The sequence below is a fragment of the Gorilla gorilla genome, chromosome 1, assembly GCF_029281585.2.
Source record: "Gorilla gorilla gorilla isolate KB3781 chromosome 1, NHGRI_mGorGor1-v2.1_pri, whole genome shotgun sequence".
Classification (NCBI taxonomy): Eukaryota; Metazoa; Chordata; class Mammalia; order Primates; family Hominidae; genus Gorilla; species Gorilla gorilla.
In genome coordinates, this window is record NC_073224.2 from 48,615,203 (window position 1) to 48,643,014 (window position 27,812).

At 46.9% G+C, this 27,812-nt stretch overlaps 1 protein-coding gene across 1 annotated transcript in view; it reads left to right on the forward strand.

The window, feature by feature from the left end:
* PLXNA2 (plexin A2) overlaps positions 1-27,812 on the forward strand; it is a 222,069-nt gene that overhangs the window by 81,646 nt on the left and 112,611 nt on the right. The window contains exon 4 of the mRNA XM_031014522.3: positions 20,274-20,408. Within this exon, the coding sequence (XP_030870382.1) occupies positions 20,274-20,408 (135 nt within the window). The remainder of the gene's footprint in view (positions 1-20,273; positions 20,409-27,812) is intronic.

Genomic DNA, 27,812 nt, shown 5'->3' on the forward strand with positions numbered 1-27,812 from the left:
CTTAACCTCTCAGTGCCTTACTTTCTTCATCAGGCATACAGAGATAATAACAGGACCTACCTCATAGAGCTGTTGTAGGCATTTAATGTCTTCATACAGGTAAAGCACATGGAACAGTACCTGTTTGTTATTATGTTTACTTCATAGTTTATCTGCCTTCCTTTCCTGATTGTGAACTCCTGGAGATTAAGAAGCATGCAGGATTCATCTTTGTACTCCCCTAAAAAGATTCTGCTTCTCCCCATAGTCTCCTCAAAGAAAGAAGCAAAAAGGGCCAAAGCTAGAAAGGACCTCAGGGCTCACGTTGAGTAAATGCTAATTTTATATATCAGTCAACTGAGGCCCAATAAACTGAAGGACTTGCCCAAATCACACAGCTAGAAACAGCTCTGGAAACCTAGCAGTCAGGAATGTAATACCCAGGCCTAGCTCACATCTCTCCTGCTCCAATACAAATGCTATTTCTACCTCCTCTTTGGAGAAGAACAGATGGTCAGTGTCATCTCCAGTCTTCCCTTGGCATATCACTGAGTCACATTTTCCAATCACCCTCAGCCTTCTGCCCTTCCTGCTAATGGATGTCAGCTGTCCCGAGCCCTTTGGCCTTTCCTAATGAGGCAGGTTTTTCTACCTTCCCATCAGGGTGCTGTGCTTCTACACAGGGTGCTGCGTGTTCTTTAAATAGAGAGCTCTAAGGAGCTACAAGCAGGATTTACGCTTGGCCTCAGTGGAAACTCCAGGGCGAAGAAGGGGAGAGATCAAGTTGAGGCACACACAGGCTGGCTCCTGCTCCCCCTCTCCTCCCAGCACCTACCCTGCCAGGCACCCAGGCCACATTCAGACTCCTCCTTTTACTGTGGATTCAATACAATCTGGAAAATGCATTAAACATGACACAGAGTAGTTGACGCGTAATTAATAAAGTACAGATTTTGGCTGGAAGCCTCAACTTAAAATAGCACCATGACTGTGGAGAAAAAGGGAGGGCAGGGGAGAGAGGCTGGAGATGAATGTGATGAGAACCAAGACCGTTATCTCTGAGAGTAACAGGACCACTTCTCCCTCCAAAGCACCCTGAAATTAGGGAGGAGAAAGATAACAATTTTTTTATTATTATTAATGGGATGAAGCTGAGGCTCAGAGAGCCTAAATGTCCTGCCCAAGGACACTCGTGCACCACAGGACAGAGCCTTGGCCACTCGTCCGTGCCCTCAGGTGGTCAGAGTCCACCATTTGCGTATTAGTAATCTACTCTCTCGTGAAGTTGCACATTTCAGGACTGTTTTTAATTTGAGAGATGTTTTAATGGCATTTTGAGACAGACTGTTCCCTCGCTGATTCTCCAGAGAGGCTGGAGGGAGCTTCACATTTTCTTTGAAGAAGCAAAAAATAAAATAAAGCCTTTTCTTCTGCAAGCACATTCAGAGAGCCCTTTGCTGCAGTTCACCAGCCTTCCGGTGTGAGGGGAGAGGTGAGAAGGGGATTGAGGAAGGAGAGGGAGAGGGTAGAAAAGGCTTCTGTGGTTCATTCAAATGCCTGGGCCTCAGGGGCATTCTCTATTGAAGCTGGATCCCTGCTGCTTTCTGCCAGAGATTCCAGACTGGTTTTCTGAAGCAAAATGTAAATTTCAGCCCAACTAATCAACCCTGATAAGGCAACATCACCTCCAGCCTGCCAGTCATTAACAAAGGACCCAAGGCAGACCTGGGAGACTAGGAGCAGCAGCTCTGGGTGGAGGAGGCTGAGATGGAATATTCTGAAAACTCCAGAAGCAAATCACCAGAAAGCAGAATTTTGATAACAAAGGGGAAACTGAGGCAGGAAATCCTGATGTGATTCCCTCATGCCACTTGCAGTAATTCCTATCTCTACAAGGTAGAAATGAACTTGATCTTTTTAAAATAGCAGTGGAGAGATGGGGACGTGTAAAAGTCTATTATAGTACAAGGCCCAGTGGGCCCTCTCTGAGAATAATTAATCTATGAATTATGTGACATAGGAAAACAGCACTGGTTTCTGTGGCATGATCTGTGTTGCATTTGTTTCTGTGCCCCAGAGCATGAATGCTATCCTTAGCACATAGCAGGTCCTCAAAAATGTTTATGGCAAGATTCAGGAGACCAAAACCAAATCTGTGCTCTAAACCTCTCAGAGCCTTGGTATATCTGTCTGCAGAATGGGGATAAAGAAGGCTTGTCTTTCTTCCAGCTTGTTGGGCAGATTGAATGAGATGATGTTCCTGTGTGGAAGCCACGCAACAATGAGATGCTGTTGAGTATCAGATATCTGGCTGCCGTGTTCTACCTAGTTCTGTGTTCTTCCCTCCCACGCCTGGGTCAGGGCCAGCTAGACTGATCTGGCAATCAGAGGGACACAAGGAGTTTCTCCTCCACCCCGTGGCTCCCCTTATAAGCACACTGTTCTCAAATACCCAGAACTTGAACCCAGAACCTTATACAGCTACTCTTCCCAGGGGGAAATAGTTCAGAGCTCCAGAGCCAGAGGCCCAGCTGTCAACTAAATTCCCCGCACTAACACTTTCTACTTCTGGGCAGGGGGGTTGTACTAATGAAGGGAAGAAGGGACAGAGAAAAAACATGCTATCTATCTCTGGTAGCAGAAGGAGTGAGGGAGGCTCTGGTGGGAGAGACGGGTTGGGTTTCACTGGCATTCCATAGCAGGCCTTCCGCGTGCAGCTGAATCAGAGCTGAGGGAGCTGCCGAGACCAGAGGAGCCTTACAGTCGACTGTGGGCAAACCTGATAGCCCATCTGGAATCCATCCATGGCCTGGCTCCCTCCCCCATGTCCTGAGCTCACTGCAGAAGCCATGGTGGAGGAGCAGGGCCAGGCGCCTCAACCAGCAGGCTGTAAAATCCCCCAAGTGCCAGCCCACCAGCCCCTGCTGTCCCTCCCTGGCTCTGGAAGCACAGGTTCACCCTCCCACTCACCAGCCCCTGGCTTCAGTTCCTGCCCCTTCCTCTCTGAGAACCAGAGTGAATAATCTTACGGCTTTGAGTAGTACAGAGATGGCGAAGCAGCATCAGAGATCCGGCCCTCCTGAGGTTATTTAGAGGGCCTGAGAATGCCAGCTCCAGTCCATGTCAGCAAGAATTGCAAGTGGGTGTCACGGTAGCACCAGACTTTCAGATCTTCACAGAGGAGTTGACCAGCCCCTGGCTGTCAGAGTCCTAAATCCCCTTGGATGGCTGGTGTCCCCAGTCTCCCATGACTCCAACATCCTAAATGCCCAAACTCTCAAGACAGAAAGAGCATGAGCTGGAGGACGTGGGATTGTGCAAAGAGCAGGGGCAGCCGTCTTCCTGGAGCCTGGTACTTTAGCATGGGCTCCACAGCGGTTTGCTTGGTGATTTTGAGGGAGTTGTGTGCTTTCACCAGGACTCAGTTCCTCTTCTATGGGAAGACACTTCCCCCCACAGGATGATCATGAAGATCAAAAAAGAAAAATTAGGTGGTAGGAACAAACAAAATGTCATTACCTTCAGCATACCCTCAGCCTAGCAGATGATAATGCAGTGCCTGTTAGATGGACAAAGGACAGCATTGGCTGGGAGAATCAATGCCCAGCTCTGAGGAGCCCTCCCCAGAGCCTCTAGGGAAGGGGTTTCCCCATTTTCCTGGCATTTCTCCCACTCCTAGGTTGATTGGAGTCATGGTGGTTTTGTTGTCACCTGCCATATTTCAGTAACCTTTGACCATTGCCCAGCTAGCCTGTGGGGGTGGATGCCTATGCGGCTCTCCCTCCCTCTCCCATGCAGAGAAGCACAGTCCTCCCCGGGAGCAGGAAGGAATGTGCTTCCTGGGAATACTCCTTGCCCCATGTGCTGGAGATAGAGCCCACCGCAGGGCTCCACCACAGGGAGGATCTTGAAAGCCAAGAAAAGCGACCCATTTGTTGGAGAACCCGACAGGGTCAGAGGCAGCTCAGACCACCTGTAGGGAATCAGGCCCTTTTGCCCACCACAAATCTCTTTTAACAACAAACTTTGAGAACAGCCTGTTTTCCCAGCGCAGCTTCCTGCATAGTGTTTGCCTAATCTTTCTGTCCAAAATCCCTCTCCAAACAGGAGGTTTCCTGCCCAGCACTGGCAATCAGAGAGCTAATTATGTGGGATTAGAGATGGAGTTGGGGGGTGTTCCTTTTAATTACAGGAAAAAATTAGTCCAACTGATGTCGGCAAGGCCACTGGGATTAGAATGAAAGTCCAGGTTTGGGCACAGGTCAGTTTTGGAGGTGGTAGAGCCCCCATGCTCTGGGGCTGGTGTCTTCTGCCCTTAACTGCCTCTGGAGTCTGGGGCAGACAGGGGGAAATGCAGGTCTCTGAGGAGCTTCTCTTTTGGGAATCTTGGAGAGGTCATGTGTATGTATGAGAGAGGAGACAGACACAGGGAGAAAGAAGTAGAGACAGCACAGAGAAAGAAACAATGTATATGGAGAGATCTGGGGATTGATGGGAGAGAGACAAGGAAGGGAAGGAGAAAGAGAGAGGCAGGTGGGTGTTAAGAGGAGATTTTGAGTAAAAACAGACAGAGGGACACAGGTTTAGAGACCAACATTTCTCTCCCCACACTCACTGTGGACTAGTATTTATGTGACTGTCTCTTTCAACGGGGAAAGAAGAGAAAGGCATCAGAAGCTGTACCTAGGCTTCTGTCCTCCCTCCTTCCTACCTTCCTTCTTTCCCACTTCCCACTCTCTTTCCCCTAGTGTCCAGCACACTGGCCTGGTTTCACAGCACATGGTGCAAGTGAGGAATGCTTTGGCCTGGCTGGGGACAAGGATGGCGTGGAAAGCTTGGACTCTGCTGGGCTCCTAGTGATCTTGAGTCTCCTCTGTGGCCTGAAGATGGGGCTTTCTGCCAAACAGTCTTGCCTTCTCTCCTATGAGAAGAATCTCTTGGCCAGAAAAGTATTCATTCATTAATTTATTCATTCATTCTTCCATTTTACAAATAATTACAGAGCTTTATTATGGGCCAGACCCACAGGAGTTTCTCCTCCACCCCCGTGGCTCTCCTTACAAGCACACTGTTCTCAAATACCCAGAACTTGAACCCAGAACCTTATACAGCTACTCTTCCCAGGAGTCTATGAATTTTTATTAGTGCAGTGGAATACAAATCAACCACTGGCTTTCCATTTTGAGTGGTATCTCCCCACCTCACCCCTGTCATCCAGCCCCTCACTTACAACATCCTGAGAGTAGCCCAGACCCTCACTCAGAAACATCCACTGGCCAACTCTTCCTTAAAGAGGCAAATGATATAAGCACAGAGTAAAAAGATCTGAGAATATTTTGAGGCAATGTACAACAGGTACAGATTCATAGGGTACAAAGAAAAGACCTGAGCATAATTATTTGTGTGTATTCATATCTCACTTCTTTCCAAAGAAGGAATTAAGATGACTTACAATAAAAGATTTGGCCAACATGGAATGATAACTGTCTTAGAACTAGAAAAGCCAAGCCATAAAGGGAGTAGAAACACATATGTTACCAAGAAGGTCAACATAGGCACCAGGATCCAGCATGAGATTTGGCCTGAGTGTCCCAGCAGCCAAGTCATAAAGGGAAATGAAATAAGCAAGAAATCTTTACACTTTGAGAGAAGGCAGTGTCCCTACTTTTCAGGACATTTCCCAGACATTACATTCTGTGATTTATCATGTGAGACCTGTATAGACACCAGGACAAGAGTTTGACATCCAAATCAGATGCTTCTTTTATATGGCAATTTCTTGTATTAGCTCCTGACAAAGTGCCAAGGCTATGACTTCCATGCAACAAGCAGCATTCGATGTGTTATTCTCATGGAGTAACAAACGCTGAAAAATAAGTATATGAGGTTGTGAGGGAAAAAGAAGCTTACTGGCTTGGCTTTTGTGGTCCAAGTTTACGGCTTTCTGGAGCTCTCACTTGATTCAAGTATAGAATGCAATTTTTAAGCACCCTGTCATGCTTGGCACTCTGCTAAAAGTTGAATAAAATGAACTATATAGATTCAACTTCTACATCTGGGAATTTATAATTTATGTTGGCACTTAGATGAGGCTCAGACAGCAGAATAAGAGCATTAAAATGACAGACAGTAAGATGTTAACATTATACACAAGACAAAGGTGAGTGTATTTTAGGGAAGTAAATGGATTAATAAAAGATTTTATAATCAAACTGACTCGTTTGCATGCCTTTCTACTACTGGCTGGCTGTGTGGCCTAAGGCAGTTACTTAACCTCTCTGAGCCTCAGTTTCTTCATCAGTGAAATGGGTTTTGGGTTTCATCAGTGAAATGGGTTTTGTAAATGATTTGCATGTAAATCATTTACATAAGATGCCTGGCGTCATGTCCAATTCGTAGCATGTGCTCAATAGTATAGCCATGTTCACATTCTAGGATTGTTAAATAGGGATGAGTTCCTCGTGGGGAGAGAGGAGCAAGAGTCTTCCGATCCACTCCAGGGAAGCTGAAGACTCATTGCTTCTTTCGATGAATGCCCCCAAAGCCGTTTGCTTCCCAATAGTCAGGATGTCTAAAGCTGAACTGGAAATATTCCAACATAGGTCATCTCAGGAACCCGAGAAACCTCTCCCTTTGATCTGTTTATATCACAACTTGACTGGGAAATCCATAACCCTCCTTTCTCTCACCCTGCTTTCCCCACTTAGGAAATGCCCAGGACTTGGATTTTGCTGCCCCAGGGTCATTATTTAGGCCATCCTCCCTCACCAGCCACATAGGCTCTCCGTTCCGTAAGCCTCAGGTACTCCTTCACTGCGCTTCATGGGGAGGTCCTGGTGTCAGGCAGAATGAAGGGCATTAACTCCCACCTTTCCTGGAGGGATCCCTTTGTCCAGATTGGTTGTCAGCCAGCCCCAGGCAGCCTCCAGGCTATAGCAAGAGGGGGTGAAGATGGGAAGCCATGTGATGTTCCCCTGCACACCCCACCACACCGCTGTGACAGCTGGAGCCCAGCATCCCATGAGCCAGAGCAGGGCAGGGAGGGTGGGACAAGTCCAGTGCAGCTGGGTGTTGGGCCAGGAGTCAGGTAGGCCCTAGGCGGGTCCTCCAGGCACATCCCCTTGGTCCTGCCCTCCCCATCCTCACCTCCGCTTCTTTGCAGTTTCTCTGGTACTTTCCAACTTACTGCCAAATTGTCAAAAGCTATGAGAGGCAAAGTGCTGTTCAGTTAATGATTCCAGTCCCTGGAGAGGTGGAGCACTCTTTTAAGAGAAAAAAATCCTAGAAGAATGGGGGTGTGGAGGGGCAGAATGAGGGATGCTTTAGTACTTTACACAAAAGCCAGGCTACAGCTCCTTTCAGGGCTTTTTAAGGAGCATATTAGCAGTGGGTAGGTTTGCCCCGAGCTGCCTTCTCTCTGTGGGTGAAGGACTGGAGCCTCCCCCTTGCTTTTCTCTATTTCACAAAGTGAAAAGGGTCTGAGACAGAAGGCTGCCATCCTTTCGGCCCAGTGACTGCGGCCCTCTGTGTCCCCAGCACCGGTCCTGTGGAGACCCTAGTCAAACAACTCCTCCTTGCTCTGAGAGGCTGCCTTCAAAAGCAGGCTGGAACTGCCACTATGCAAGGGGTTCCCGCTCCACGCACCTGCTAACGCTCTGCTGCCTCCCGCTCCTCCTCCCCGCAGTCCTGCTCCCTTGGAAAGGACAGAGGAGGAGGTACCAGTTTCCCCCATGTCCCCCTGAAGAATCTCCTCCCAGCCCAATTTTCCTCCTCAGTCTGGTCCCACCCAAGTCTATGAATCAGAGATAAATCAATCCAAAATCCCTCTCTTTCATGCTTTCCTTTCCAGTTTCCCAAATGCTTTCACGTTCCTTATCTCATTTGTTCCTGCCGCTGCCTTGTCATGCTGGCATGTTGTGTTACCAGTTTTGTAGATGAGGAAAGTGAGAATTAACTCCCTTGGCTGAGTGCCCCTGCGTGGCCTCCACCCCAGTGAGCTAGACATCAGCCTTCACTGGACAATCAACGTCTATCGGAAGGGAAGATGGAAGTGCAGAGCTTGGAAGATCTAGAAAGGAAATCAAAAAAATCTGTGAAGAGACTGCCCAAGGCGAGACTTGTACAGTCTCTCACTTCCATTGTCTCTTGCTGTGATCTGACTTGGAGAGGGGAGAATTTTTTTAAGGTTATTTTTGTTTTGAGTTGGCCCTAGTGTAGCTCCCTTGGTCTTAGTCCTTGGTCATCCATGCACATCCTCTGCAGCCACTGCCACTTTTTGGGTGTGATGATGTGGCTGTCCAGGCCCAACAGCACATGAATCCTAGGTAGTGCCAACTTCTCAGGGGCCAGGAGGATTTGGGGAGTCCTGAGGAGAAGAATAGAGGCTGCACTTTGCCTACCGTTGAGCCCACTGGATATTCTGAGAATGCTCAGAGAAAAGGCAGGACAAAGTTCCTTCCTCACAGGGCCAAGCCCTGCTTCTCTTCCTCCCACTCTGCAGTGAGATCCGGGCACCTGCTGTACTGTACCCAGCACCAGCAGAGTCTTCACGCTGGCACTCTGCCCAGCAGCTGTGGGGCATTAGCACAAAAAGGGGGTGGGCATTGAGGACAAGCAGGTGTCCGGCCAAAGAGAACAAGGTGACCGGGGAGGGTCTTGGAGCAGTGATGGCAGGGAGCAAAGAGAGTCCATGGAAGAACAAGCAGATCGAGACAATCCTTACTTGCCACCCCACCCCCACCCCACCTTGATTAGAATGATCTGGCCCCGGAAGAATAGCAATGAATTAATTAGGGGCCTGTTTTCATGAAGCAGCTCATTATTAAAGCCCCTCTCCTGGGAGGGGAGATGGGAAAAGGTGTGAAGATGACAGCTATTCAAACAGAATCTTTTAAAAGAGCTAGACCCTCCCCCAGCTGTCTGTTCTGCCCTTGGGCTCTGCCAAGCAGTCAGGCAGACCAGAGCACACAGGGTACCCCTGGGCTGGCTGCCGGGGACTGCAGGGGATGGAGGCTTTCTGGCTTGACTTCCCTTCCCTCCCTTCTCCTCTTACCCTGTTCCTCAGACCCCAACTCTGACCTCATCTTCGTAACCTCAATTCTTGCTTTCCACCTGTCTGAGCCAGCAGGGTTTCCGCTTAGTGGTCCTGGAGTCCTTTTCATAGCAGTACCTTGAGTGTTTATACTACTTTCCTCCTAAGAGCTCTCACCAGTCCACTGGGGAGCCAGAAAAGATCATTTTGACAGAAACAAATGTGGATAGGTGTTTACACGCCAGGTTCCAGAAGATTTCGGGTGGTTGGGATGGCATGGAACGAGATTCCCTCTTTCTCTACTCATTTTTCTCTAGTGATGGAAAAACAGAGGCCTAGAAAAATGAAGACCCAACAGAGTTCAGATCCTGGCTCTTTTGCCTACCAGCTTTGTGACCTTGGCGAAGTTACCTCACCCTACTATGCCTCAGTTTCCTCATCTCAGCCTTAGGGATAATAGTAGTGCCTACCCCATTAGGTTGTTGTGAGGATTAAATGAGAAAATGTGCATAAAGCCTTTAGCATGACATCAAACAATAATAGGGGTTCAGTCAATGTGAGCCATGAGTAAAGTTCTACTCCTGCCCAGTCTCAGCAACAGGGATTCCTTCATTCCATCAGCCTGTGTTACTGAGAGCCTACTGTGTGCAGGGCAGTACCAAGTGTAGTAAGGCATACGAAGCTGTACAAAGCATGGTTTCTTCTCCAGGAGCCTGACTATCTTAGGAAAGATGACTGCATATGTTTACAAGTAACTGTGCCAAGAGACATTCTAGATGCTATGGGAGTTCCAAGGAAGGATTGGTGCAGGCTTCGTGGAGTAGGTAGCATTTGGATAAGGCCTTGAAGGATGGTTAGGATCTAGGAGGTAGAATAAATTGTCAAGCAAAGGCGTGAAGACGAAAAAGCTGGGGATGCAATTGGAAAATGGTGAGAAGGCCATGTTAGCTAGACCCCTGAATGACAAACTGAGGAGTATGAACTCTTCTAAATTATTAAAGGGGACAATTGAAGGTGGGGTGTGTGTGTGTATGTGTGTGTGTGTGTGTGTGTGTATGTGTATGCATGAATACATGCCATGATTTACTTTTTTTCATTATTCCAAAAGTAGTGTATGTTCATCATAAAAAAATTAGGAGACTGAGTTAAGCAAGAGAAAGAAAATTACCAACACCTGAAATTTAAGGATTTTGCATACAGAAAAGGCAGGATCGAACAAGTGTTTTAAGAAGATTAATCTGGCAGTGTTTGGTAGAATAGATTAGAACAAGAATATGCTGGAGGCAGGGAGATTTCTCAGGTTATTGCAGTAGCCCAGATAAGAGGCAAGAAAGACTCAGCCCCAGCGCACTAGCAATGGGAAGAGAGATTCAATGGCACGGTTGTAGGCTCCATTTCTCTCGGTTACCATGGCTTTTCTGCACCATGGCGGGCACATGCCACGTGTGTGTGTGTTTTTAATGACTTCTTTTAAAATCTCTGGGAGTCTCCTGCATTTAGGCACAAGTCCAGTGTCAGATAATGGTGCTTAGCGCTCTCGACCTCCCTTCCCATCCCTACAGCTGGAAATGCCATCCTCAGTGTTAATCAAAGCAAAGATTACTGTTCCAGATTATAAAATGCAAGGCAATCTCAGGCCATAGAAAAGAAAAGAATGAATTAATTAAAGAGAGTAATAACCCTCTTAAACACCCCATCCTTTGCTCCTTTCTTCAGACTGCAGGTGGCCTTCTTTGTCACAGTGGAGGAGACAGCTATATGATCTATTTTGTTCCCCAGGACTTATCTCCAGAGGCACCCAGTGCTTTTTAAATGTAGTTTTTAGTCCTAATGTAGGCATTGTCCTCCTGTTTAACTTAGAGAAAGCCTAGGCTCTGGAGGGAGGCAGAATAAAAGAGTTCAGGCTTTGGAATCAGACAGATTCAGCTTCGAGTTTCGCTCTGCCACTTTCTAGCTGTGTGATCCTGCAATAGACACTTAACATGTCTTTTTCTATAAAATGAGAATGCCTACCTCAGAGTTTTGAAGAGTATTCATGTTTATATCCCTGAATTTTTGCACATGGGTTGACATAGAATAGATGCTCAATAAATGTGTTGAACTAAACTTATAAAGAGAGAGAAGCTATTTGAAAGCACCATGTATATCCAGTCCCAGGAAGTGCTAGTTTCCTTGTCCTGCCCCCTTATGAGGAGTGAGACAGGCATTTCCAAGGTAGTTAACCTGTCAATATGCCTAATTCCATCAGTTCTCACCACACCCTATTTCAGAGCTTGGTGAGAAAGGCTGCCCTGCACTCCCCACAGACGTGAAAGAGTGGCTCTAAATCATTCCAGTTCAAAAAGCCTAAGAGGTTCAATTCTATCCTGAAACAACCAGGGCATCTCCAGGAAAGGAACCTGTGTGCAGTGCCTTGAATGGAGATTCCGAGTGCCCACACTACTAGAACTTGGGGTAAACAAAGGTTCAGATTTGGCAGAAGTTCCTCGTTATTCTGTATTAATTCCTCCTACCACCCCTCCAGCTACACACCCCCAACTCTGTGTGCTCCATGTGAATTATTGCTTTGCTTCTGCATGATTTGATTTCATCTGAGGCTGCTTAATGCTTCGGCTGTCTCCACTGTGTTTCTCTTATTGTTTCCCAGAACAATCAAATGCTTCCTCTGCCCCTGGCAGCTTCGTCTTGTTCCCTCAGCCTCCTGACCTGCCCAAGCCTAAAGCTGGAGCAGTGTTTAAAGGTGGGGTTGGACTAAGGCCTGAGCCCCGTGTTCCTGAATCACCCAGTGTAATTCACCTCTCATGAGCTCTTGTCCTGGCCCTTGGAGTTCAAAATTCTCCAAGAGTAGAACCCAGAGGTCTGGATTCTTTTTGCTTCTAGCTCTTTGTGTCATTCTCTCATGAGTAGCAAAGGGAGAGGCCCCAGAGATGGGGTGCTTGGTGCCTTTGTGAGTGTAGTTTGTCATTAACTGTAGGAAGGCATGGAGCAGTGGCCACTCCTCTTAGTTCTACGAGCAGCATACACCAGTGATGGCTTGGCCATCCTCATCCACCCTTGTCTGATGAGGGAGCAGAGATGCCACAATTTAGAAACAGAAAACTGGTCTCCGGAGATCCTCACCAGCCAATCTCCCCACCCTAACCCTTGAACACTGACCTTACTCATAGTAAATGCTCAATAAATAGTCATTACAGCTACTATCCTTACTAGCCAGGCTATTAATTCTCATACTGTCCCAAGATGCAAAAGTCCAGAGAACAAGTGAGTCCTCTGGGGACTCTTCCCTACATTCCAGGAGAAAGATCTCCATGGCCTGGCCCCCTGAAATCCAGGACTCTCTAGCCCCATGCACCCCGCTGTTAGCTCCACCCACCCCTAGTTGAATATCTAGGGCAGACTCTTAACATGGACAGAAATAGAAATAATTGTACATGGAAATGTCAATCTCCAGTGTCAACCGAAGATTGACCAACAACTCATTGGGGACCAGTGCTGGAAGCACTGTGTGTGTGCATGTGCGTGTGTGTGTAAGGGTGGGAGCAGCAGAAATTCTCAAAGCTTAGAACATCTTAACAACCTCCTTCCCCTTCATGGAAAAGAGAGACCCTTATCCCTGTTTCCCTTCTTCCTCTCCTCTGCTAGCTCAGTGCAAACCACGGGCCAAGTTTTCCAGGCTCCTGCGTCCCCCTCCAATTAGCTAAGCATTTAGGGCCAGGCTCCTAGCTGTCCTCCAGGGAGCCTCAGCCTGCTGAGTTGTGACTCTGCAAGCTTAGTTAATGTTTTCACAGCTCAGAGGGCGGGGCCAGCAACAGGCACCCTGGACTGCCACCGCTGCTGTTGCTGCTGTTGAATGTGTATGTGAGAGAGTGTGTGTGTATGTGTATGTGAGTGTGTGAATGTAGGTACAGGATAGAGGGAGGAAGAGTCTCAGAGACAGAATTTACCAAAGACTTAAATCTATAAATAATTCGGGTCATGAAGCTCTACAAAAATAATCTTCAGCTTGAATCTTCTCTCGCAGCACCAAATGCTCAACTGCAGACACACTCTCATTAACTCACTCCCAGGGTCAGCCTCGGCAGCACCAGGCCCTCTCCACCTTTCACCTCCTTAAAGGTCTGAACACACACACACACACAATATACACACACCACACTTCTACACACATACTGCATACACACACCACATACAATGCCTATACACCATACTCATACAACAGACTTACACACACCACACATACATACACATACAACACATACCATACTCATACACACTCACAGCACATATACACCACATTCATACACACAACAGACTCGTACACACATACCACATATACACACCACATCCATGTACATACAACACATACACACCACACTCATGCACACAACAGATTTACACACACCACACATACATATCACACATACAACACACATCATATACATACAACAGACTCATACACACACAACACATACACATCATACACATACACACAACAGACTCATACACACACCACATATGTACACACACCACACATGCCACACACATACACATTCACATGCCACATATATGTTAATAGACCACAAAAGCATAGGGTCCTTAGGTGAACAGAGGTAGAAGCAAGTGATAAAGGCCTCTTCTGAAGTGAATTTGAGGACGTCAGATGCTGAGACCTTCTGAGAGTGATGTTGAGCGCTCAATAACTCTGTGTCAAAAGTCTCATCCTCTCCAAATGCTTAGGTCTGAGAGACCAAGTTTCTGAGAAATCTGAGCTCAGGCATAACAAGAACAGCTTTATATTTATATTACACTGTACGTTTTCCAAAGAACTCACATTTCCGCTCCTGCATTTTGGCTTAGGCCTCACCTTCTCCAGGAAGTACCCCCTCAGGGCCTCCTTCAGGCCAGGTGAGATGCTGCTCCGCCCCCCGTGCTGGTCTCCCTGGGACCCCCATGCAAACCTCTTCTCACAAGGGGTGACCCCTGTGTTCATGAAGACCAGATAAATTGTCCATTTCCCCATAACCGGGCTTCCTGAGGGGATCCTTATCCTTTATCACGTATCTGCAGCTCCTAACGCAGGCCTAGCTCATGGTAGGCACATAATAAATCAATATTGGACAGTACTGACATTCATAGCTAATAACTCATTTTACTTTCACAATATCTTTTTTGAGCTAAGGACCATTATGTCCCACCATTATGGGACAGCTACAGAAACTATTACATAAACAAGTGAAATGACTTGTCTGAAGTCACACAGCCAATGAAAGAAAAACTTGGGATTAAATCCCAGCCCTGCAGACATGATCCAGTGCTTCCTTCTGTGTGGTGATGCCTTTCAAACCAATCTCTTTGCTACTAAGAAACCCAAAAAGAAGATTCCCAATTCTACTGCTCTTCCACAGCTCTTGCAGAAAACCAAATATATATATATATATACTATTACTGCTACTGCTACTACTACTACTAATAATGTGATATTAGAGTACCAAAGGGCTCCATAAATTAGGGCTAACTAGAGAAGAAATCGAAGCACAAGAAAAGGAGTTTAGAGGGGGCTGCAGGTAAGCGAGTTAATTGGATATGCTGATTGGAATTGGATATTCAAGAAAAGAAGCTGACATTAATTTCTGTCCAGACATAGCTGTGATTTAAAGGAAAGGTACTAATAGGGTTACTATTTCATTCTCATTTCAACTGGAGGACTGGACGCTCAATCTCTGCTGGATTTTACCTCACACGCTCCTGCCCCAAAGCCAGCCCTGATAAACTGAGTTTTATCCCCCAGGTAAGGCCCCCAAAAATTAGGTTCTGAGTTTACTGTTGTCCCCAGGAAATAGGAGATTGTCCCACTTTGAACTTGGGATCCTAAAGGGGGAAGAGTGGATGAGGGGGAGATTTGGACTTTTAGATGACCCATCTACTCTGCTCAGTGGCAAGGGCAGCTATGTTTGCCCATTATTAGCCCCCTCTTCAGAGAATTCAGGCTCTAGCTGGGAATCTCAGTTACGCCACTCTCCAGCTGTGTGATCTTGAGAGAGTTGCCTAACTCTCCTGTGCCTCTGAGTTTTTGTCTATAAAATGAGATTTAAAATAGTATTTACCTCAGGAATGCTTGGAAGTGTTAAATGAGTTCATTTTTGTTAAGTACTGTGACAGCACGTAGCACTGTGGTAGCTATTATTAAATTCTTTAGGTGAACAGAACCTTTCAGAATCCAAGTCTATCCTACTGCCTTCAGGCAGGGCCACATTTAACCATGAAGCAAAAGGGGTGATCCTGGGTTTAAAACCCTCCTGAGAAGGAGATTACAGTCTCCTATAGTCACCCATTCTATAGTAAAGTCTCTGGTTCTTACTAGAGCTAGACTAAATGTCCTCATGTCAGAGTTTAGGCTGGGCATAGTGGCTCACACCTGTAATCCTAGCACTTCGTGGGGCTGAGGTGGGAGGATCACTGGAGCTCAAGAGTTTGAGACCAGCCTGGGCAACATAATGAGACCCTGTCTCTAAAAAAAAAATTAAAAAGTAGCCAGTTGTGGTGGTGCACACCTGTAGTCCCAGCTACTTGGGTGGCTGAGTAGGAGGATCGCTTGATCTTGGGAGCTCAAGGCTGCAGTGAGCTGTGATTGCGCCACTGCACTTGGCCTGGGTGGCACAGAGTGAGACCCTGTCTTAAAATAAATAAGTAGTTTAGGCACATTTTGTCTTTTGCTGGTCTCAGTAAAGACTGTCACTCTCTTCTGTTCCTTGTGCTATCTGGCTGCTGAGCCTTGTCCAAGCAAAATAGCCCCAGTAGCTTCTGCATTTCCACCGAGGTCAAGCCTTCCCAGAAGAAGAAGATCCCAAATAGAAAAACACACTCCAGTGACTCATTCCTCTTTAGGGAACTAACGGTCTGGGCATAACATCACCTGTCCCTGTCACCTCCCTCCTTTGCCCCATCTCCAGTATCCTCCGCTGCCTGGTTGGATTTTGGGACCTGTGCATCTTGGTGTTGCACCGCATGCAAGGGCTGGTTCAGTTTATTGCTGTCACTTTGTGGGACACCATAGAATAAACTCAATTAGTTGGCTATTAAAATCCCACTCTTGTTTTGGGACTCCTTGACACTCCCCTCACCACTGGCCATCCTGTTTCTGGCAAAGACAGAGGACAGCTTTGAAACCCAAAATTTCCTATCCAAGACAGAGACATGCGAAAAATCAGACTTGAACTACATTAGCAGCCTTCTTCCTAGTCACTTACAAGGTGTTCTCCCCATCAGCCATGTGCTTTCCTCTGGACCCCACCAGCTGGGGCTGGTTTGAACCCCAGTTCCATCATGGATTGGAAGTTTTGAATGGAAGAGTTTAGACAAGATTAGCTCCAGTAATTTTTATAAGTCTATGATTCTCCTGTGATACGCACCGAGCAGATTGCTTCTTCCAGTTATTCAGAGAGGAACGCTAAGGCTCAGAGAGGTAACTCACCTAAAAGTGTGCCATTAGGCAGAAATCAAGCCCCAGGGAAGAACAGAGTCAGGATGGAAACCCAGGATGCCTGAGGCCCAGACTTAAACCCTGCACTCATTGCTGTGTTGCCTTAAGGGAGCAAAGGGGGTCAAGGGAGGGGAAAGACCTCTGCTGCCCAGGGGATCTGCTGCCTTCTCTCTGCCAGCCCCTGCCCCACATTTTTCTCCTTGACCTGGCCTCCTGGCCCCTACTCTCCATCTTCTCTGACCCCCTATAAGTGTCTTGAAAGGTGACTCCATCTTGGGGCAGATAGCGTGGATCGGGGGTGAGTGGGGGGAGTCACAGACTTCTTGGCCAATACCACATTTCTCTCTGGGATTTAGACTGAATGAAATAGGATAGCTTAGTTCGGGTTCAGTACCAACAACATTTTCTGTTCTGGTTTGGTTTTACCTCTGACATTTGAGACTTATGTAGGTTTGATTCTGGCTTCAACTGGCTTATTAAAAGATTGGGGTTGCAGACAGGGAAAAAGAAAAACCTTCAGATTAGGTCTCTGATTCAGTAAAATATTAGTGGTTGGGATTGGTCCTGACTGAATGCAGCAGACAATGTGATGATAAGTTGTCTTTGGTTCAACTCCAGCTCTAATCTTGCCACGGGTACCATCTGGTCCCAGGGGCCACAGAGGAAGGGCCCTCACCATGGCATTCATTCTCTCTTCTGACTTGGTGTGCAGGCCTTGCTGAATCCACGCAAGTGCCCAGGCTCTGGGAGAGGGTAGAGGCCAACATGTAGGAAAAGGCAGATGAAGAATATTAAAGTGCCATTAGCATGAAAATAGCGGACTATTCCAGCCAGCAGAGGGTTAACTGGCCTGCTGGGGCAGGAGATCCCAGACCAGGCTTGAGGGAGGGGCCTGGCTCTGCAGCTCCTGGGACGCAGCCAGCACCTTGATTAGGCTTAAATCTACCTGGAGAGGAGTAGCTGTCACAGGGAAGGTGGGAGAAGCACTGAGACACTTTCCCTTCAGAGGAGGGGCACAGTTCAGACTCAGGCAAGAAGCAGGGCCTGAAACCCCCATTTTATGGAGACAGAAAACTGAGACCGGGCCAACCAGAAGTCATGGCAATCACATCTGCCCTCTACCTCCTGCAATAGCCCAAGAACTTTTGTTACTAAAAGCTATGATATTTCTGTAAGAATCTTATGGAAATTTGGGTCTGTCTATCTAAGGGAGAATGCTGCTTTGAATGTCAAGGGGAACCATTTTAACTGTGGGGCATTTTCCCACACAGAGACTCTTATTCTTCCTTCTGCTTGAATCTCATCATCAGAATTGCTCCAGGTTACAGGCTGGTGGTCTCAGCCGTGTAACACCATTGCTGACTCTTAGAATCCCCTTGACCCTGTGAAAATGAAACAAATGGGCTTCTAACAACATTTCTGGAAGGAGGGGCTTTACTGGTAGATGACAAGGCAACAGCCTTGAACAGCAGGAAGCCCATTCACTAGGGAGAAAGAGGGCAAGAGTGGAGCATAGGGGAAAGTCCCACAAGGGGAGTGATGAGGGATAGGAATGGCTGAGAAGAGTTTATTTGGTTCCATTGAGGTTACCTCCTTAAGTTCAGGCCCAGAAGCCCCCAAGTCACTCAGCAAAGCAGGTGAGGAGAAGAACATGGTGTCCTTGCCTCTAGACCCTGACCTACCATTTTCATCCGTGGGGTATAGCACAAGGGCCTCAGGCAAGAATCTGCTGTTTCTACCACCGGGGACCCCCGGGCCAGAGCTTCCCACCCCACGATGGACTCATGGTCTGTTTCCCATGTACATCGAGTCCATCCCAACCCAACAGGTACAGACCAAGCCCTGGTTCAAGCTCCTCAAAGATGCAGATTCTCAGGACAGTAGAGAAATAGGAATGGAAGCTCTTCTCCCACTCCCCTAGCTCTGCAATCAATAATGCTGTTGACCTTCCCCACTCAGCCAATAAGAACTGAAAACACATCCATCCATCCATCCATGCTAGTGTACTTGTTGTGGCATCAGGCATTGAGCTTGGCACTTGGGATGAATAAGTCATGGTGCCTTGGCCTGAGGAGCTCTGAGTGTGGTGGGGAGAAACAGGCAGAGGGAGAAGATGATGAAGGGCCCAAGAGAGAATCCAAAGGGTGTAAGGGAGAAGAAGCCTTAATCTTAAAATCTTCCAGGGAAAATGTCTTTTGACCTCACTTTGATTCAGCCCTAAGGACTCTAGGATATGCTGTCAGTTGGTGCACAGTTCACGCTCTTTCAACAAGCATTTCACAAGCATTCCCTTTTATCCGTCGCCGGCTATGTTCCCAGTCGCATGCTAGTCCTCAGAGGGTTATAAGATAAATAGAAAAGATATCCCTGCCTTCAAAATTTGACAGGACTTACACACATCTGAAGCAATTAGAGAACAATTCGAGTAGGTAGTCAATACATGTTAGCTAGTACATATACAATGAACAAATCAATTGATCATAATCCTAGGACAAAATGTCTGGCAAAAAAAAAAAGGCATCAAAGTGGGAGCAATTAATTAGCCATTAGAGAGGATGGGGAAGGCTTCATGGAGGAGGTGGGGCTTGAGCTAGAGATGGGCAGAGGACAGTGAAAACAGGCTGGGGTCATGAATATTGGTCGGGAGTCAGCTACTAGAAAACTAGAAAACTAACAACTAGAAAAACTGGGGATGGGGCACATTGAGACCAAGGGCTCCTTGCCACCAACTTTTTGTATGACCTTAGGGACCTCTTTTCTTTGAGGTCAGCATTCAACATAAGGGCCTAGATAGTACTTTTCAAACCCTTATAGTAACATCATCAGCATCAGCTGGGGAATTTGTTAGAAATGTACATTCTCAGCACTCATGCCCACTGAATCAGAAATTCTGGGGGGTGGGCCTCACAGTGCATTCACCAAGCCCTCCAGGTGATTCTGAGGACACACTAGTGTGAGAACTGCAGGACTACCTCGCTTCTCCTCGACCCTGGCTACTCATTAAATTCACCCGGGGAGCTTTTAAGCTGAAGAAGATGCCTGGGCCCCACCCACAGAGATTGTGATTAATGGATGTAGCCCTGGCATTCATATTTTTTAAAGGTCCCCAGATGATTCTAATCTGCAGCCAGGGCTGAGAAGCACTGGACTAGATGACATCTCAGTCCTTTCTGACTTATTTTCCTAGGATGGGCTTGGAGAGGCTAAGCCAGGATTCCTGGCTCCCCACATCTCACAGGGTAGATTTGTGGATAGTCAGGGCATATGTTTGGGGGCTGAAAGACCCTCCTGGGATCCAAAAATCTTTAATCTCTTAACGAGCAGCTTTTTGATGATTTATATAAATTGTTCACCATTCCTTCATACTTGTCTGAGGCTAAGATACTGTGAACAGATGTTGACTTTCCCACCCCAGCCACCATGAAGGAGTGTGCATAAGCACACACTCACTTACACACACATACAATACACAGTGCTATAAAAAGATGTACATGCACACAAGAATAACTGCATAGGGGTATTCAAAATCATTCCCAAGGGCATATATGCACACACAAATAAATCCACTGTCAGAAATCCCAGGCCCAGAACACTCAGACTGCTTGGGAAAGGATTCCTTTTGGTGGAAATTGGGCTGTTTGAAGGAAGTGGCACTTCAGTCTATGGAGTCGTGACTGGGGGTTAGCAACGGTCTTCTGTAAGCTACCTGCTCTGGGCAGAGGCAGGTAGCCCACAGGGGAATACTGAGGGCAGATGCTGAGGACATCCTTGTTTCTCACACAGATTCGGGCCGACGGTCCCCCCCATGGTGGGGTCCAGTACGAGATGGTCTCTGTGCTCAAGGACGGAAGCCCCATCCTCCGGGACATGGCCTTCTCCATTGATCAGCGCTACCTGTACGTCATGTCTGAGAGACAGGTAAGTGCTAACACCCATCTCTGCTTTCCAAACTCCAAGAAACTGCTGATAATCTGTCACCTTTGTTCAGAAACTGTTCAGTCCAAGAAGAGAGACCTCTGGGCTTGCAGCACAGGGGTCTTGAGAGAGGCAGAGTGCCTGTAGGCTTTTGCAGGGAGCTAGAGAGAAGCAGCCGGGGGCCAGCCACTTCCCGGAGGCTTCACTCTAGGCCACAGCCCCTGTCTCAGCAAGTGATGAACAGCCCTGCAAGAACAGGCCAGACTGCGCGGAGCAGCTTGGTGTGATTAGGAGGTAGATTTACTGCTCTCAGGCCCACAGAGTCTGCTGCTCAAGGGAGCCAAAGAGGTGTAAATAATCCAGGCCTCCGGGCTGGGCCCACTCCTGGGAGAGGCAGACCCAAGATAGGGCCCCAGAAGGAAATAAAAATCTTGGCGTGAGTCTTAGACTGGTGCAGAGTATAAGCTGGTCAGCTCTGGAAAGCTGAAACCAGGCCTATGGAGATGGGAAGCCCTGAGAAATAGACTTCTACCCTCTGTAGGGAAACAGCTGAGCAAGTCTTCCACCCTCTGGGATGGATGGAGACTGTATTTCCTGTAAATATGTGTGAGTAGAGAGAAGGCAAATGCAGAGAGAGCCATGGTGAAGGGAAAGAGAAGCAGGGAAGGCAGGGAATTCATGAGATCAACAGAGACCCAGAAAGCTAAGCAAAGACCTTACCAAGCTGGACACATTCCATTCACTCGGTCAGTGGGTTAATAGTTGTTCAGCAGCAGTAGCAGGGGTCTTGTCATTTTTCTTAACAGGGTAAATAAAATAAAGGCCAAAGAAATGAGGAAAAGGATTGCCAGTCTGTCCCAGCAGCTGAGGACACTGACTTAGGCTAGAGAAGGATGCTGGTAGAGCTGAAGGTCCAGAGAGCTTTCACAAGTTGCTTCCCGGCTCATGTCATTCTCAGAGAATCCTGCAAGAGTTCCAGGTGTCCTTGATCAAACTTACCCTTTCCAGAGCTCTCCTTACCTCCTTTCTTTTCGAATTTAAAAGGAGTCTGAATCGGGATGAGGGATGAGCGAAGAAGTAAGGAAGAGATAAGTGTGCACACGACAGCATTAAGGGAAGCAGTGATGCAGTTCTGACTTGAAAATTAGTTCTTGAGGACAGATGACGTAAATCATACGATAATTGCATGCCAATTACATCCAGATCCTCTTGAACCCACCTGTCTTTTTCACCTTCTTTCATGTGGCCTCTGCAGTTGAAGTATAAACAGGTCCAGATGGGAATTTTGTGGATCTGTAGACAGCTTTGCCTAACCTAGAGTGGGTAAGACAGTCTTGGAAATAAACACTGACCTATCATTCCAATGAAACAGTCAGTGGGCCTAAAAAGAACTATTCCTGGGCACATATTTATTGGGAACAAAGTGCTGGGAATCATCAAAATGAATGAGACTTAGCCACTACCTTAAGTTGATTGCAATCTAACAAGAGAGAGACAGGTACCCAAATAGCCCAATAACATCAGATTGAATTATATACATGCTCTTTTATCCTGTTCTTCTTTAAGGGAAAACATTATTTGTTTAATAAAAATGGTGGACGCTTGTTATACAAATTCAAGCAATGCATACAGAAAAGAAAACAGCAGAAGGTCACCAAATCTCACTACCCAAAATATAACACCATTCCCGGCACTTATCCAGATATAGATACAGAAAAAAGGACAGATAGATAAATGACAACCTATATTGGTGGATAAAACGATGGGCAGAGGTTAAATAAACTCACATTTTATGCAATGTTTTCAAGAGGCACTGTGTGTAGCAGACGACCAGGCAGGTAGCTCTGGGTAAGAGCTCTTTCTTAGATTCTCTGAGCCCAGCAAAGTGGGAAAGAAGAAGTGACCAATGAGACCTTAGTGGGACCCAGAAGGTACCAAGGCATATATTTTAGCTGCATATCTTTTTATCCAATGAGACGCTTTCTGAAAATGCATTCAAAATGTATCCAAAGAAGAGGGGCTGGGTCAGGGCTGGAGGCAGATGAGTGGGTTTCAGAGAATATAATCACCTCCTAGATCCATATCTGATGCCATCTCTGAGAGCATCAGCCTGGCCACACCAAGTGTCCACACAGCTTATCTGTAAATACCCCTCCTCTGTCCCACCTTCTGCTTCAGGTACCCAGTTCTTGTTACAGTCTACACCAAACAGAGGGGTTTAGCAGTAGCCAGCCACGATGAGCAGAGATAGGAAGAATTTGGGTTTCATGCCATGGGCTGCCTCTGGTCAAGCGAAATATTAGTAGGGGGAGCTCCCTGTACCAGATGGAGCTGTGATTACGAGGCAAAGTCTGAGGGGGATTTGTGGTGGAGCTCTTAGGCCTGTCACCTGGAGAGCCGTAAATTGTGTAGAAATAGGTAGCCAGGTGACTTCACCAGGGGCTGAGTCCAAAGATGAAAGCCAAGAACAGCTCAGGAGGCCCATCTGTCTGAGGCCAGCTGTGAGTTAAGTACTCACAGACAGCTCAGATGTCTCCAAGGAAGCAGTTGAATGTGTGGCAGGAGAATAATCTGTCAAAATGAAGTCAGATGTCCTGGGTTCTAGTCCAGCTTGTGTTATCACTGATAGTAGAATCCTCTGACAGCTTCGGTTCCTCTTTTATAGCTGAGAGGAGTTGCATCAGATAACAGGCTTGTCTCTGAAGTCCATGGGTCTGATTTGGACTTCATTTCACCATTCTCTATCTGAGTGGCCTTGCACAAGTCACTTAACCTCAGTGTTTCTCACACAAGGTCAGTGTGAGGCTCAGCTGAGACAATAAAGGGGGAATTTCTTTTTATACTGCCCCACATGCCACATTCTATATGGCCCATTCTAGCTCTCATGCCTCATGACCCCATTTCTCAGGAGTATAGAGATGGTGTGTGATGAAGAGGGGGCAGGGGGACATGACACACCCAGTCATCCTCAGCCTGAGCCAGGAGATCTGTGTTCTAGGCCTGGCCCCACCTCTGACTTCAAGGGTAACCTGGGCCCTCAACTTCTCAGAGTCTCAGTTTCCTCATCTGTAAAGATGGAGATTATAAATCTAACTCTAAAGTCTCTTTCAGATCTTATAGAAATTTGTTTAAGGTCCTAGGACTAGGACTCTGCTCTGTCTCTCTCCAGAAGATGACACCAAAAGCACAAAAGATGGGCCTGAGACTAAACCAAAAGCAGTGTTCTCTTTTTCAATTTTTAGTTTTAAAATTTTTTATTTTGTTTTGTTTTGTTTTTGAGAGAGAGTCTCACTATTGCCCTGTCACCCAGGCTGTGGTGCAGTGGCATGACCTTGGCCCACTGCAACCTCCGCCTCCCGGGTTAAAGCGATTCTTCTGCCTCAGCCTCCTGAGTTGCTGGGATTACAGGTACATGCCACCACACCCAGCTAATTTTTGTATTTTTAGTAGAGCCGGGGTTTTGCCATGTTGGCCAGGTTGCTCTCAAACTCCTGACCTCAAGTGATCCACCCGCCTTGGCCTCCCAAAGTGCTGGGATTACAGGCATGAACCACTATGCCAGAACAATTTAAAATTGTTTTTATGGAAATAGAGATGGGGTTTCACCATGTTGCCCAGGCTGGTCTCGAACTCTTGGGCTCAAGGGATCCGTCCACCTCGGCCTCCCAAAGTCCTGGGATTACAAGCGTGCGCCACTGCGCCCGGTCAGCATAATGTTCTTAAGGAGAGATTTATGGGGCCACATGTGCTCATATGAGCATCTTCGCTGAAGGGTCAACATTGTAGAGAAAGCTGGAATGCTGGTTTGGTTATGGATATGTACACATGCTCTCGACTTATGATGGGGTTGCCTCCTACTCAAGCCATTGTAGGTTGGAAATACTGTAAGTCAAATACATGTTTAATACACCTAACCTACTAAGCTCATAGCTTAGCCTCACCTACCTTAAACATGCTCAGAACACTTATCTTCACCTACAGTAGGGCAAAATCATCTAACACGAAGCCAACTTTATAATTAAGTGTTGAATATCTCATGTAATGAATTGAAGAGTGTACTGAAGGTGAAGGAGAGAGTGGCTGCATGGGTACTTGAAGTCCAATTTCTACTGAATGTATATTGCTTTCACACCACTGTAAAGTAAAAAAACCATAAGTTGAATCATCGTAAGTTGTCTATTTTCCTACTTTGAGGCAGCAATTTAAGACTTTCAAGTTCTCTAAAAGTCCTAAGACCTTTTAAGATATCATGGGAATGGGTTTTTCATCATTTCACTCTAAAACAAATCTCTGGGCAACCTACTCTCATCCCTGTCTTCCACCCTGCCCCAACCCTTGCCTCTCTGTTCCCCTACCCATCCTCCAGACATGACACATGTAATATTCTTGGGGCCGTGAGAGTGGAACACATAGTGAGAGTAAAACCAAGTCTCTGGTCTTACATTCTGCCTAGAGAGGTTTTCATCTCCCCACAGAGCTAGAACAATCCAATATAGCACTCACGTATTCTCTTTCACTCTCAATTAATTAATTAAATGTAATTAAGAAATAGGACTAGTAAGTGTTGGGTCGTTAGTGTCACTGCCTAACAAGTCAATGTTAATGTACTGTTAATAGATCTAAGACCGGCCAGTCCCAGGGGAAAATTTGGGAACTGATTCCCCAATCCTGTTAATTGCCCAGGTGCTCCACTGAGAGGATGCCTGGCTCTTTCCTAGAAAGTCTGCCCCAGCTTCACTGACAGCGAATCAGCAGACGTTATGGGCATGCATACAAGTTGCTCCCATATCCTCAGTGTGTAATGGAAGTCAGACAGCGAGTCAAGGGAAAATCAGGCTATGAGCCAAGTGAAAAACCAAGCAACAAGATGAAAAGAAACTTGATAGCCCCAGTTTTCACCCAACCTGTCAGGCTGGCCACTCCTAGAAAAGGAGTATAAATCTATACACAGGGTGGATGGGAAAAGAGTATAGGGATGGAAGCAATTATTCTATTTTATACTTTAATTAGTTTGAATTAGCAGAGGGAATAGAGGCATAAAATGATCCAGTGAAGGGTGAAATAGAAAAAGGGAGTCACAGTGGAGAATGGCTCCGTACAGACTGGAAAGGGCCTTGGGAACAGCAGAAAGGATGGTGATGGGTGTGTGTGTGTTTGGAGTGGGTGCTGGGGCATGGGATTCTGTTCTCTATTTCAAGGCCTGGAGAGGCAAAATAGCATAGATGTTAAGAGCTGGCCCATGGCAGTCAGGCCAACCTCCATTCCATAGACACTTACTAAGTATATGGTTTTGATAATGTTATTCAACTTCTCTAAACCTCAGTTTGACCATCTGTGTAATGGGCCTAATGCAATTGTTGTGAGGATTGAGAGAATGTATATAAATCACCCAGCATCATGTCTGACACATAGTGTTTTCAAAAAGTGGTGGTAATTGTTATTACTAGTAGTATTCTTAGAACTTCTTTGGAACTTCAGAAAGGGCTAGAAACATCTCCACCACAAATTATGGCTGGCACAGAGTTCCCAGTTTCAGGCAGTGGCCTCCAACTGCCATTCCTGGTGCTTCTTCCCAAGCGCTGCCTCAGAAGCCTCTGGCCCGGCCAAATGACAGCACTGGGCTGAGTCTCTCATAATCTGGTATTTATTTTAAAAATCCAGGAATGTGCCTGGCAGACTAAACAGTCCCGCTCCCCTCAATACACAGGCAGGCAGCCCCAGGCCGATGTGTGAGGCCAGAAGGCCAGGATAGCAGGCATCTGTGGAGAGAAGGGAGGGGGAACCTGTGAGCCTGGGGCTGCATGCATGGACACCGGGCCAGAAAGGGAATACCTATGGGGCTTTTCATTTCTGGTTTCTCCAGGTAAGTAACAAAGTCTCACGCTCATTGTGAAAGATGGGTCTGCCACTCTCCAGGTAGTGAACATTCAGACCCCAGTTCCGAATGTCCTAGATGTACTAGTAGTTGGCACACTGTTCTGGTTATTTACTACTTTGTAACAAACCACCCCCAGGTTTGGGGATATTTTTAAAAACACATTTTATTATGCTCAAAGACTGTGTAAGTCAGGAATTCAGACACAGTGCACCGAAGACGGCTCATCTCTATTCTATAATGTCTGCAGCCTCTGCTGGGATGACACGAATGGCTGGGGCTGACTAGAAGGACAAGTGGCTAGAATCATTTGGAAGCTTCTCCCCCTACATGTCTGGGAAGTGGAAGCTGGGATCAGTTGGGACTGTTGACCACAGTGCCTTAGACAAGTCCCTGCCATGTGTGTTGGGCTTCCTGACAGCAGGCGGCCCCCAAGACCGTCAGAATTCTTGCTCATGGCAGCTGAGGACTCCAAGAGTGAGTACTCCCTACAATGAGGTAGAAATTGCATCGCCTTTTTGTGACTTGGCTTTGGCAGTCACGCAGTCGGTCTGCTTGCCTCTTCCCTCTGCTGCCCAACACCCATGTGATTCTGATGCGTGTGGCCCATGAGCACACGTTAAGAACATGATTCCCCAGCTACCAAGGTCATGGAATCACAGAGCATCAGAGCTGGTAAGGACTGTAGAGAGCACCCATTCTGACCCCAGATGAGAAAGACGAGGCCCAGAGAGCACCCTGTTTAGCTGCCCCATCAGCATTGTGCAACACCCAACGCCCAGCTGGAGTCATCAAAGCTGGATTGATTTCTTCAAACATGTGGGGAAGCACTGACAACTTTAAAGCTTGCTGTTGATTTGCTGAAGGTTGTGTAAGTCCTACCTGAGGTCTGTCAAATGCCTGTGGGCCCTGAAAATGCTTTCATGAAGGGTTTGCAGGAATCCATCAGTAGCAGGATCACACTGCCTGGAAATTTTCCCATCGAGGGTATGCTGCTTATAAATAGCTCTCCAGGCAGTCTTCCTGTGGCAATATTGTCTCATCTTGCACAGGAGCAGGCCTCTCAGTGACTTACCTTCAGTATGTGGGGGAATGGGACCTCATCCCCATGGATTACAGGAAACTGGCTTTTTAACCACATCTGTTTAACGTAATTTAAAAGAGTTGGGGCAAGGAGACTGTCAGCTTGGAGTTTCAGAAACAAAAATTATTTGGAAAGATTGTAAAGTCACCCTTTCCTGAAGGTCTTAAATGCAGGAGAGACCCCCCACCACCCCCTAAGAAATTCTCTGCATTGTTTGAAGACCCTATGCAGTATCTGGGGAGAGATGGAAGGACAGGCCAGACCCTTAGCATGCCATCCACCAATGTCCAGCAGCTGCACCAGAAAACTAATTGTGGTTTCCTCCGTTTGGAGGAGGCCCTGTCAACTACTAACCCAGATCTAGAACCAAAAATAAGAATCCTTTTCAGAGGTGCTATTGTGATACATGGGGCAGTAAGTCTTCTACCTGTAGCCAAAGCTACTGAAC